The sequence below is a fragment of the Microcebus murinus genome, chromosome 12 (genome assembly GCF_040939455.1).
Source record: "Microcebus murinus isolate Inina chromosome 12, M.murinus_Inina_mat1.0, whole genome shotgun sequence".
Classification (NCBI taxonomy): Eukaryota; Metazoa; Chordata; class Mammalia; order Primates; family Cheirogaleidae; genus Microcebus; species Microcebus murinus.
In genome coordinates this window covers 25,350,818-25,363,072 of record NC_134115.1, presented here as the reverse complement: position 1 = coordinate 25,363,072, position 12,255 = coordinate 25,350,818, and the positions used below count along the sequence as shown (strand labels likewise).

At 35.5% G+C, this 12,255-nt stretch overlaps 1 protein-coding gene across 1 annotated transcript in view; it reads left to right on the top strand.

Moving 5' to 3' along the window:
- The first annotated feature begins 228 nt into the window (after positions 1–228).
- Positions 229–12,255, top strand: part of LOC105874769 (aldehyde dehydrogenase 1A1-like) — a 40,515-nt gene continuing 28,488 nt past the window's right edge. The window contains exons 1-2 of the mRNA XM_076008627.1: positions 229–359; positions 7,927–8,031. Coding sequence (XP_075864742.1) covers positions 297–359; positions 7,927–8,031 — 168 coding nt within the window. The 5' untranslated portion in view covers positions 229–296. The remainder of the gene's footprint in view (positions 360–7,926; positions 8,032–12,255) is intronic.

The following is a 12,255-nucleotide window of genomic DNA, read 5'->3' as shown; positions in this document are numbered from 1 at the left end:
TGCAAATAATGCAGTGTCTCTAGATGCAACTTCAATGCTAGAGGGCTGGTTTCTTAAGGATTTAAGTTTAAAGTGAAAGGCTTCCTGCCCTGGGTGTTACAAATAAGTAGTGTCCTGTGTCCTTTCTTTTCTCCTTTTTTTTTTTTTTTTTTTTTTTTTGCTCTAAGTTTGTTCATCCAATCCCATCCCAGTATGCAAATAGACTTTAGCCCTTGCAGATAAAAGGACCAAATGAAACCAAGTGCTCTATCAGAACCGGACTGCCTGTCACCTGTGTTTCAGAAGCTGAACCAGAAATGTCCTCAGGCATGCCAGACATACCTGCCCCACTCACTAATTTGAAGATTCAATATACTAAGGTAAGTACAATTTGCATTTGCTGCTTCGACTTGGGTTTGTAAAAGCTACATTCGTTTAAAGCATGAAAGGTCAATTTAGGTAAACTTGTTTAAGGAGCCTTTTGGAATCAGTGGGCTTTACTAAGCAGTTCTATTAACTTCAGTATAACCATAAGGAATAAGAGAAGCAAATACTAGAAAAACTTACTGGAAAGAACCAAACCAGTGGGGAATAATAGAAAACAAGAAAGGAGAAACAGAGCATACTGAAATAGCATCACTTTTCCATATGCTTAATATATTTTTATTTCTTCTACATTTGTTTTGTTCAATCTCTCTTTTTGTTTTCATTAAAATGAGTGTTTATATAGGAGGACTTAAGTCTGATTATTAGATGAGAAAGGTCCTGTTTCAAAAAGCTTCAAGTGGACCTGCATTATTTTGCATATTTGGGGAATGTAAGCATTCTTATTTATGTCTTCAGCCAGAATTGTTGCCACTGGGACAGATGTATGATCATTAACAGATAAATATTTAGAGAAAACAAGAGCAGGAGCCAGGTCTAGACTTCACAATCTGCAGCTCGGGAGAAGGAGGACAAGGATTCTGCTTGTGCATTTCTGAGAGCATGACTGAACTTAGCCTGTTTCACACTGCTGCCAAGTCTAAAGGCCTGCCTCCCTGTTAGAGCCCAGAACTTCAAACAAGCAAAATAAACAAGCAAAACGCAGTCTAACAAATCTAATCACTTACGATTATCTTTATCATGTGATGCGGAAAATAAAGTAAGAAATGAACTACTGCAACTCGGGGGAAAACCCTTTTGCTTTCTGAATTAAACAATGAAAAACAGAGGGCCTTGTAATTTAATGATGCAGTAAAAATTCCTGCTCTTTTGCATTTCCATACTTGTAACCATGAATGGTTTCGCAATCCTAAGGTCTGTTGCATTTTCATTTTCAGACCTACGACGCATAAGAAAGTGTTCAGCTCATTGGCTCTTTTCCTTAGGAAAGTGTCAGCAGAGATCAGACTGTGCCTTTAACATGGTTCACCAACAGCTATGAAGTGTATTGAGGTGTTATTTCCATAGCGTTTTATTAAAGGGTAAAATATTTTCCATTTAATTTCATTTCAAATGAGAACATGAAAAATGTGGTGAATCCATACCCTCATACAGTTGGCATTTGGCAAAGGTACGCCCAAAAGATCCCAAGACTCCAGTCTCCCTCACTTTCTTATTCCACGTTTGTTATTCACAAGAAATTTATATTCAAAGTAGATACTCACTAGAAAAATTTACTGGTAAGAATCAAACAAAAGGCAATTACAGAAAACAAAAAAGAAGAAACAGTATACTGAAATAGTATCACTTTTTTATATGCTTAATAAATTTTTATTTCTCCTATTTTTGTTTTGGTCACTCTGTTGTTTTGTTTTCATTCCATTGATTGCACTTAAAAAATTTTCCTCCCATCTATTATTTCCTCCTTAATTTCTTTTTACATTTTTTGACTCTGAGTCCCAAAGTTTTGCTTTCGTGCCTCGGGGTTTGGGTTGAAAGTAGTTGTGAGAGATCAAACCTTTATTTTTTAAATGTTAAGACCCCACCTGACTTCTGTTCAGTCTCTCTCCCTCATTATTCACCTGCTGTCTTGTCCTTTGTGTCTCCATTCTCCACTGCCTTTGGCAATTTTTTAACGGTCCTAAGGCTGAGGAAAAAGTTCACACACAACACACATGACTCCCTGCACAATGACACCACCACCCATCACTCCTCATGCTGTGACTCAAGATCTCAGATTTTGAAATCCATACAGGAGATATAAAAGGGTCACTCTTACTACCCTCTCTCTCCCTTGGAATGTGCTGAAATCCTTCCTGCATTGAAAGTGTGATCTGTTAAAAATGTCTCTGCCACCTAGAAAGTATTGGCTTCTCTTACTGGATCTAGAGCTGCCGGCCCATGGCTGCCTTGCAGAGAGAGTATGAGTTTAGGGCACCTGGTGTTTTCTGGGGGGAGTCAGGGGCTCTCCACTTTAGTCAACTGGCTTCAAAATCTCATATCAACAGATAAGGAGAATAGATCTTTATTTTGCCCAGTAGTGAAATCCAGCTTAATCCAAGCCAGAAATATTTTGAAAAAATTGCTAATTTATTTAGAATTATAGCATTATACCAAATGCATTAAGATATAATAGCTTTTACCCTGGAAAGGCAAATGTTTTTCAAAATAATGACTTATATTTGGCCACAAAACTGCATCCAGGAAACAGTCACTTATTTATCAAAGGTAATAGGATACATCTCTTAAAACCTGACATGTCTAAAATTGAAAGAGTAAAAATCAGTTCTTAATTTGCGTCAACATTCCCATTGATTAATTCCCCATATAAAAAGTATTTGAAGTTTTTGAGAGATAAATACTTTGATAAAGTTTACATAAAAAAAAAAAGTACTTGAAGTCCAAGAGTATGCATAGGCATCTATAATTTCCAATCAGTATTGGGAACCTAAAATTGACATCTACTATATATACATATCATTCAAAAGTAACCTTAGTCCAAAATTCATAATTAGAATATAAGTAATTTAATGATTAAATAGAACCCAAGAATATTTTACTTTTATAGTATCATCCCTTTTCCCCTAAACTTGCTAAAGGCAAACAACAAATGGAAAATGACATTGCTTCCAAGATAGAATATTTCTACAGGCCTAAAATAGATTTTATAATTATTGTAACAAACATTCATTAGCCTAGAAGGCAAATGCCAAATGTAAAGCTAATAAAGATAAGACAGAAAAAAGGTAATTAAGGTAATTCCTACCAATAAATTCTCCTAGCTAGGGAAAGAAAAGTAGGGTGCAATACCTGGCCTAACAACCCACAGGGCTTGTGGTCTTGGGGCTACCTGTGGCCTTCGGGATCCTTAAATGTGGCTTTTTGACTGAACACAAATTTTCCAACATAGCAATTTGTTCTGTGAAGTTTGGATTCGGTTGAGGGGCCACACTTGGGGGTCTGGAGCATCACATGTGGCCTTGAGGCTATGGGTTCTGAGTTCTTTTTATATGCTGAAAGACCTCTGTAGGAGAATGTACACAATTCATAATTTGCAAACTCTATTATTGCATTATTCTTCTCCAAAACTTTATGACTCCAATGATTGTATTATTAAAGTGGTCTCTGGGCTAATCTCCTGGACTTTGGTTGCTCTACTTCAAATCAATTTGAGGTACTTTAAAATCAGTATTCATAATACATGCATTTGATGCAGTTATTCCTTTATCATACATATCCAGAATAGAATACAAACTTTTTACACTGAGATCAAGCTCCACCACAAACACACATTATTTTCATCATCAGACTTTATCTATAATTTGTTTTTGCTGGAACTCTCTGTTCTGTTAGGAGCTGATCTCCTAACTGTGTTACAGAACTTCCCAAGGTTGTTCCTCCTTTGCTCATTGTTTTTCTTTCCACCAATCCAATCCCATCCTTCAAGGATACTCTCTTCCAGGCTGTGTCCCTCTCTACCATTTATTGACTAAACTACTGCTTTGGCCACCTTACTCCACTAACTTTAATTCTTCCCTGGCTGATCTTGCTAAAAATACAGTCTCCTCCAAGGTTATAGAACTCTGGAAAGCAATGGTGATGCTAACTTGTCTCACATTTTCCCACAGTACCATCCAGAGTATGTTTCAAGTCTTTACTCATTATTTCACAAACCCTTTTCTGATGCAACAGGGACTAGCCAAGGTTACATAAATATAAGCTCAAGTTCAAGCAAAGATTGGGTCCATCGTGTGCTCTTACATTAAATGTTAAAACTGAATAATAGAGAGCAGTTGCTGGTAATTTGGGACCTGCTATAACTAATATCTTCTATTTCCTGCAGGCTGCCAGATAAACTTGTGCTTTGACTTTAGATTAATGCTCATTTAAAACACTTTAATCTGAAGGGGGAGTTTTATGTACTATTTAGATATATGATTTTGATGATGAAACTAGATGGTACATACATACTGTAATGAGTCTTTCACCAAAAGAGATTATGCAGAGAGAAATAAGTGCTAATGTATTGAGAATATATTGAGAACTTGAAACCACAAATTATCACAGATCTAAAGATAAGAGACTCAGGGAAGAGCTGGAAAGTTTCAGCACAGGCCTAACAGAATATAATCGATTCTGTATGTTGTTTTTATTATATTTTTTAGTGTAATCGTACTGTAGAAGGGTGCTATTCTGGGTAGATCTTGGACAGAATGATATTGTGTTCCCTTAATGCAACCTTCAGGGCAGAGAGAAGGTAGGAGTAGCAAGTGAGAGTAAATCTAATACAAGTTTTGAAAGGCACATTAAAAAATCTGGGATAAATACTGAGATATCTTTAGTTTTTTATTTTTATTTTTTTATTTGAACTTTTTATTTATTTATTTTTTTAATTTCATCATATTATGGGAGTACAAACATTTAGGTTACATAAATTGCCTTTGCCCCACCTGAATCAGAGTTTCAAGCCTGTCCACCCTCCAGATGATGGGCACAGCACCCATTAGGTGTGAATATACCCATCCCCTCCTCATAGACTGATTTGTAGATATCTAACATTAACAGAACATAATGTGGAATCTAATAGTAGGATAATAACATGTTATGTGGGATAAGAGAAAAAAGAGTTTAAATCCAGTTGGAGCAACTGGTGAAATCTTCATGAGGAGATGATATATTAAGCTGGAGTTTGAAGTGTAAGTAGAAGAAAATAATAGTGCAACTCCAGTGTGAAGGACAGCATGAGTAAAGAGGGGTGTGGAGCAAAGAACAGCTTGGTGTTTGAGGCAGTAGAATGAGTCTGAAATAAAGAGTAAACTGAGGGACTGGTAGGACAAAAGGTTGGAATAGTATATTGGGGCAAAATCTCTAACCTCCTTGAGTGCCATGCTGAGGAGTTTGACAATGGAGAATCGCCAGTGTTCTAGGGAGGGGAGGAGTGTAGACAAAATCTAAACTGGGTTGCCTGAGGAAGATTATGACAACAAGGTGAAAATTCAATTTTTATTAGGCAGAGGTATTGGGCCGGGAGATCAGGGAAAGGTTTTTTTTATAATAGCGTAGAACAAACTGATACAAAAGGAACTGTGTATGTTGTTAAGAGAAAAGGAAAGAGTGTGTGGGAGAGAGAATGAGGATTGGATGAGCAAACTAGAAATTTGGGGTGGGAGCAGCACAAAGCTAGAAATGGCAGTGAGCTGAGTTTGGGACACGTTGATTAAGGTCTTTCCCAGTCACCCCTTGGGAATGAAAATACTAGACGTTTGAGGCTAAGAATGTGTAAAAGAAAATACTCTAAGAGTAACTCAAATATAAGTCTGTAAAATGTGTTTCTGATTGCTAGAGTGCTGGCTCATTCTCAGAGACATTGGGAAAATCACTTTAATCTGAATTTATATTTCTTTGAGTTGAACTAAGACGCCAACCTTTTCCTCAAGGGATAATATGATGAATTTTATGGTCTTCATCTGTGTTCAGTTACTCTATCAGAGAAACAAGGATTTTCTTGATACTTCCATCTTTCTTATGCCCCATATGTGTATCTTTGCACCTCTTGCCTCCTCATTTGAACTGCTTCAGATTCCTTCCCCCTTTCTTTATGCATGCCCCTGCCTCTTTCATGTCAATTCCAGGCTAGACTATAATTCTTTTGAACTCCTCCAAATATATAGGATGCTGTTGCATCTAAAATGATTATCTATGGATAATTGTTTTTGTCTGAACAGGCAAACAAGGAGGCTTATCCTCCTACCCATTTTATAGCAAATCACAAGTATCACAGTGTACCCATGTGCAGAATGCTATGGGTCATAGCTAGGAGTAGCCGATGGAGTGTAAGTTATTTGATTCAATTGTACTTAAGAACTCTTTACTGAGGCTAATGTTGCTTGAGGGCTGGAATTGTGTTGGACACTGAGGATAAACCAGAAAACTAAACAAACACAGTCCTTGATATTATGGAGCCTACACATTGGAAGGAAGGCAGACATGTCAAAATGACTATTTAAAAAGTGACAAATTTCACAATGAATGTATGAAATGCAAGGCACTCAAGCCTTTAGGTATACATAGTAACATATATTTCATTAATGTTAAAGAATGTTAAACTATGTCATTGACACTATATGATAGAATATCTAAATTAGTGAATGCTCATAGGTTGATTTCAAAGATTACATTTATGTCAAATATACACAATATAAGTAACAGATCTAGCAATGTATAATCTTGATCATGATCAATGGAAATTTTTAAGTACTAACTTGCATTTAGCATAGCAAGTTATTAAAACCTGGAAGGGGTATTTCAATATGCTCTCCCTCAAGGTTGAGCTATCAGTAATTACTGATCTTTAAATATCAAGTAAGGAGGGGTATCAGAATTAAGATAATGTGTAAACCCAGTGCATATGTCACCCTTCTTTTACAACTCCATGTATCAATTACACATGATTTCAAATTAAATAAAGTAGTTTATCTTGTCATAAGTCCAACAGAAAGTTGTAATATGTAACAACAAATACTGTACTATTGACTACATATTATATACTTATGTGCTTACTTATTTTCATATTTCAAATAATAAGAAAAAATGGAATACACAAGAAATAAAGGGATGAAAAGAGACAGAAGAAACACTAGCTTTTGTCAGAAACAGAACATAGGTTTATTCATCACAAAAGAGGTATTTCTTAATATGACACCAAATTTTGTTGTCTACTAGAAACTGAATGAGATATCCAAGCTAGCTGTCTAATGAAATGCAAATTCAGTGATGTAAAATTGGAAACTGAGACATTTTAAATGACATACCGATGCTTTTAATATTTCTATTCTTTTATACTACACATAGAACAAAATCCCATATTTACTAGAGCTCTCTGTTTCTATAGATGCATGTCTTACTTAGCTTTCCTAAAGAAATGTAGTTCCTGATTTCATTTGAGAAAAATAAATTATCAGGAAATTTTTTGAAAAGGAGAATGAAACTCCTATGCTTTCAAACAGCCAGTGAAGTCATGTCACTAGCTAAATTTTTCTGAGCAAACTTCTTTTAAAGTCCTTTATTTCAGCATAATTATTTTACTAGTGTTAAAACAGTAAGACAAAGGATTAGAAAGTAGTCACTTATGATATCAAATCACCAGTAGCCAAAAATGAAGATGTTGAGAAATTGAAGTGGAAAATAGAAGCAATAGTTTTTAAAGATTAGGCCAAGTAAAGCCTCCACTCTTGCCTCAATTTCATGGCTATTTCAGGTAAAATCTTTCTTTTTGAGATTGTCTCCTCCAATCTGTATTTTGTAGGGTAGAAATGAGTGCATATCTTCGTGAAACTTAAAAGCAATATGTACTTTATTTTAGAGAGTGTGTGTTCATGCACAATTTGACTTAAACAGCCAATAAATTTTGAAGGATGACGGGATATACATCATTTAGGCATTGCATAATGCTTTAAGTTTATAAAAATTTCCAAACTTTGCTGCATATTTAAATATCTTTGTACCTACTTTCCATCCGTACAGATCTTCATAAACAATGAATGGCATGCTTCAGTGAGTGGCAAGAAATTTCCTGTCATTAATCCTGCAACTGAGGAGGTCATCTGCCATGTAGAAGAAGGAGATAAGGTGAGTTTTTAAACACTAGTTCCATTTTATACCAGGTTTCTTGGTTTCTTGCCATTCTGAGCTACCCAACCCCATTGCAAATTCAAGAGACATGTCATGAAAATATGGGTTCTGATGCAGTCTGGGGAACTTTTCTAAGTTGTTCTTGGTCCATAAAGACACTCAGTAGTCATTTGGTGATGATGATAAGCCTGTTTATTTTAAACTAAAATAAGGTCTAAGTTTATTATATAGGCTGCCTAAGAAGGGATTACTCATAGGTTTGAAAAGCAGAGAAATTCTTTATTAATCCTTAATAACATTGTTTATTCTAAATTGTTAGAGGAAACTAAGAAGTTAACATAGAACTTAAAGGACAGTATATTACCAAGTTATTTCATTAAAAATCATTGAGTTTATATTACACAATATTTTTAATATTTTAGCTCTGAAGCCTTGAACCTTTAGCTTTGCCACTGAAATTAGTTTTATAGGTAAAATAAATCTCTGCTCCTGAAGTTCCATATGAGACTTTGTCAGGTAGTCTGAGGACTTTCCTTGGCACAGTTCACAGGGTTTACCTTCTTTCTAACATGTAGTAAGGGAAAGCTGATGATCATACTAGAAGCCTTGGAAATCTTTGCCACTGAGTTGCTCCATGCTATTGACAATTACTACTGCTCAGACAAGCAATCAGGGACACTCGGTAACATCCAGCAAAATTTCACACCAGGTCAGGATGCTGATTGAGGTATCTGGACATTTGATCACTGAAACTGAACTGTTTATGTTACAAACTGTTCATGGTGAGCTGCTTTTTGCTTAACAACCAGCACTTGCCTATTCTCTTTGGAATTATTCAAAACTTTTGTTTTTAAATAATTATTGATGTTCTTGCAATTTTATTGGCAAATGTATAGTTAACTATGATAACATTGCTTAATGAAAGGTACAAATCAAGTAAATTACATAGTCACAGTCAACCTGATATTCTGGAACTGATTCTTTATTAGATAATGAGCCAAGAGGTTTAAGGGATTTAATTTAGAAGTAGAATGGTGCTCACAATGGGCTGTATATCTCCTTTCAATGGTATTATACAGAAAGAAGGAGGGGCCAGAACAAATGGAGGTTACAAAGCAAAGCACAGATGTGGGTGGGAACTGTTTTCTTTTCACTTCAGTGGCTCTTTTAGACTATATTGGCTAATCCTGAAAACTGCTTTTAATACTAACGCGTGACCTAACAAATAATTGGTGGGATAAAAGTAAATGTCCATTAAAGTAAGTGCCTGTGACAGGTGTAAAAGTAGAACTGATCTGATGACTATTTTCTGCATCTTTGAATGAATTTGGTGTGGAGAAGCACCACGTGGGAGTGATTGAAGAGTTCGGTTCTTCCTTAACTGTGCTTAGCTGCCTTTTGATATCTCAGCAACGGTTGAACTGTCTTCATGCATTCAGCTTGTGGCCCTTTCCTCAAAAAATGAATATTGTAAATGCCATAAGCAAAAGTGTTATTAATGTTGGCCAATCTGAGTTTATGTACCAAATTGTTTTCTGGTTAATTCAAAAAATATATCTCTGAAAATGAAAGTCCTGTAATAAAAATCCAAGAAATCGTAGTCTTAGAATTAAAAACGAAAAGAATCCTGATGCCTAATAGTTTTGAATAATGTAAGAATTTTTGTTATATAATGAAATCTATTGAAATATGGTTTATTATATAAATGTCATAGAAATGCATCCTTATATAAAATTAGTGTAACATGAGAAGTTTGTAAGATAGGTAACCAAATTATTAAATATTTATTGACTGCCTATTGTAGGCCCTGAATAGTAAGAAATATCATAGCTTATAATACAGATAGTAGTAAATTTTCAAAGGATTTCATTATTAGGGCAGCCTTGAAGAGCTATAAGAACTAGATTTTAAAGTCAGATATGGGATTAAATTTTCATTCTACTACCTGCTAGATTTCATGTCTATGAGCCATAGTCTACTCACCTGAAAACCAAAGTCAGTGATGCTCAACTATAACAGTACTGGTTGGATTGTAAATAACTTATCTTGTGCCTGGAGCTTCATAGGTTCTTGACTGGTAGCTAGATTGGTCTGGAGATGGTTTAGGTAGATTGATATTTGAACTGGCTGTTAAAAAATATGTAAGGTTTTGAAAGTAAAGTGGTGTAAGATAGTGTACTGGTAGAACATTCTAGGCAAGGAGAGTTATAGGAGCAAAGGTGAGAAGGAGTTGGATCAGATAGGGTAGAACAAATGTGAACACTAAGTTTGCGTGGGTGAGGTGAAGCCCAATAATGTTGGGCCTTGAGAATCAGTCAGAGGAGTTTGGCCTTCAGACTGTAGATAAAAGGGAACAGCTGTGTACATTTGAAAGGGCGAGTGATAAGACAAAAGTACTTGAAGGCTAGCCTGGTAACAATAGGCCCGACAGTTTAGGGAGAAAAGAGAATGAACTTGGGAAGGCTATTGACAATATGAAATAAGAAGGGCCTAACTGTGCTTCATTGTCCTAATATTTGTACAGGACAGTGAACACAGAAAGAAGGATTAGAATATACTAGAACTACTAACAGTTATTGATACAGGTTGATCTGACTGCTAGGACTACAATAAAAATTGCTATCACTTAACATCTGTCATATAGAAAATGTGTTTCAAGTGTCACCTTATTTAGTCTTCAACAGAACCCTGTGAGGTAACCATGTCTCTATTTTAAAGATAAGAACTCTGAACCTTAGAGAGATCATGCTACAACATAAGATCTTCAGAAAATTTTTTACGGTTTATAATAATATTTTTGGGTGATGATTTGGTTGTATGTCTCTTTCATTTGATTATTCCAAAAGGGCAGTCTCCTTACTTTATTTTTCTGTCATTAGAACCCTGATGCTAAGAATACTACAAAGTGGCATGTTCATTAAATCTTTAGATGAATGGATGTGTAGTCAAATGGCTCAAAGCTTACATAGCTAATAAGGAGAAACCAGAATTCAAATCTGGATTGTTTTGTTCCAAAACTATATATTAACCACCATTATTCTATTTCTGCTCCTGCACAATAAATATATAAGTAAAGGAAGGGCATGATCCAAAGAACATAAGCACAAGGACATCTTTCTTTAAAGCAGAATTCTCTAGGGATGTGTTTTCCATATGACAGAGTTACTTGTCTTGAAGCCAGTTTCTCCATATCCCTTTGGGAGGTCAGAATTCCTAGAATGTCCCATATTCAGCAAACGCTGATGGCAGGACACTGAGCGGAAGATCCAAATGGAAGCTGTGTCACACAGAACTGTTTAAACACAGAGCAGCGTATATTTTATAGCCCATGGTATCCACAGATCATACTGGCAATCTCAGATTCTTATGTCTTACTTTTCTTTATTTTTTTTTAACATTGCTTTCTGGATTTAGCCTGGAAAAAGTTAGACCCTATGGCATGAGACAGTGTCCAAATATAAGCAATCAATGTGATTAATTGAGTGTTCCAAATATGTACTGTGATTAATTGAATGCTCCAATATATACTGTGTGTGTGTATATTTATACACACAGTACATATTTATACACACACACACACATATATATATATATATATATTTCTTGGGAAAGGCAATAAATGAATGCATGTATTTTATTGTATATGCTCATCATTCTCTCAAAAGTTAGACACTGAGATATACCAGTGTGTGATCTGTTATCGTAAAAGTCTCTTTACTTGTAGTCAGTAAGTATCATCGTTTGATCATACCATATTGCACTTCTAAAACATCCCACTTAACCCAATCATCTTAGTTTGGTGATAAATACTACAAAATTATATTTAATTTGTAGAGTTGTATGATTGGGGTTTCTTGATTGAATACAGCCTAAGGAAGGGGATAACATTTTGAGGTCCATGCTTCTCAAGGGGGAGATGTCATGCTTGGATAGGATTTAGCTTCATTTTGTACAATTTAAAAGAGTTAGGTTGATTACTTGCCCCTCCCTCAATTCTCAAAGGGAATTATGGCTCCTGCAGAAATTTGCAACCCACTGGCCTATGATGCAGTCATGATTTATGGAGCACACATAGTTTCATTCAGTGGCCAGTCCTATGTGCAAAATAACCTTGAAATGATCTATGCCTTTAAGGTGCTTGCAACTCACCTGATGGAGAAAAAAAGGGATATATAAAGTAATCAACAGGGAGGTAGTGATTCCTGTAGTAAATATATTCTG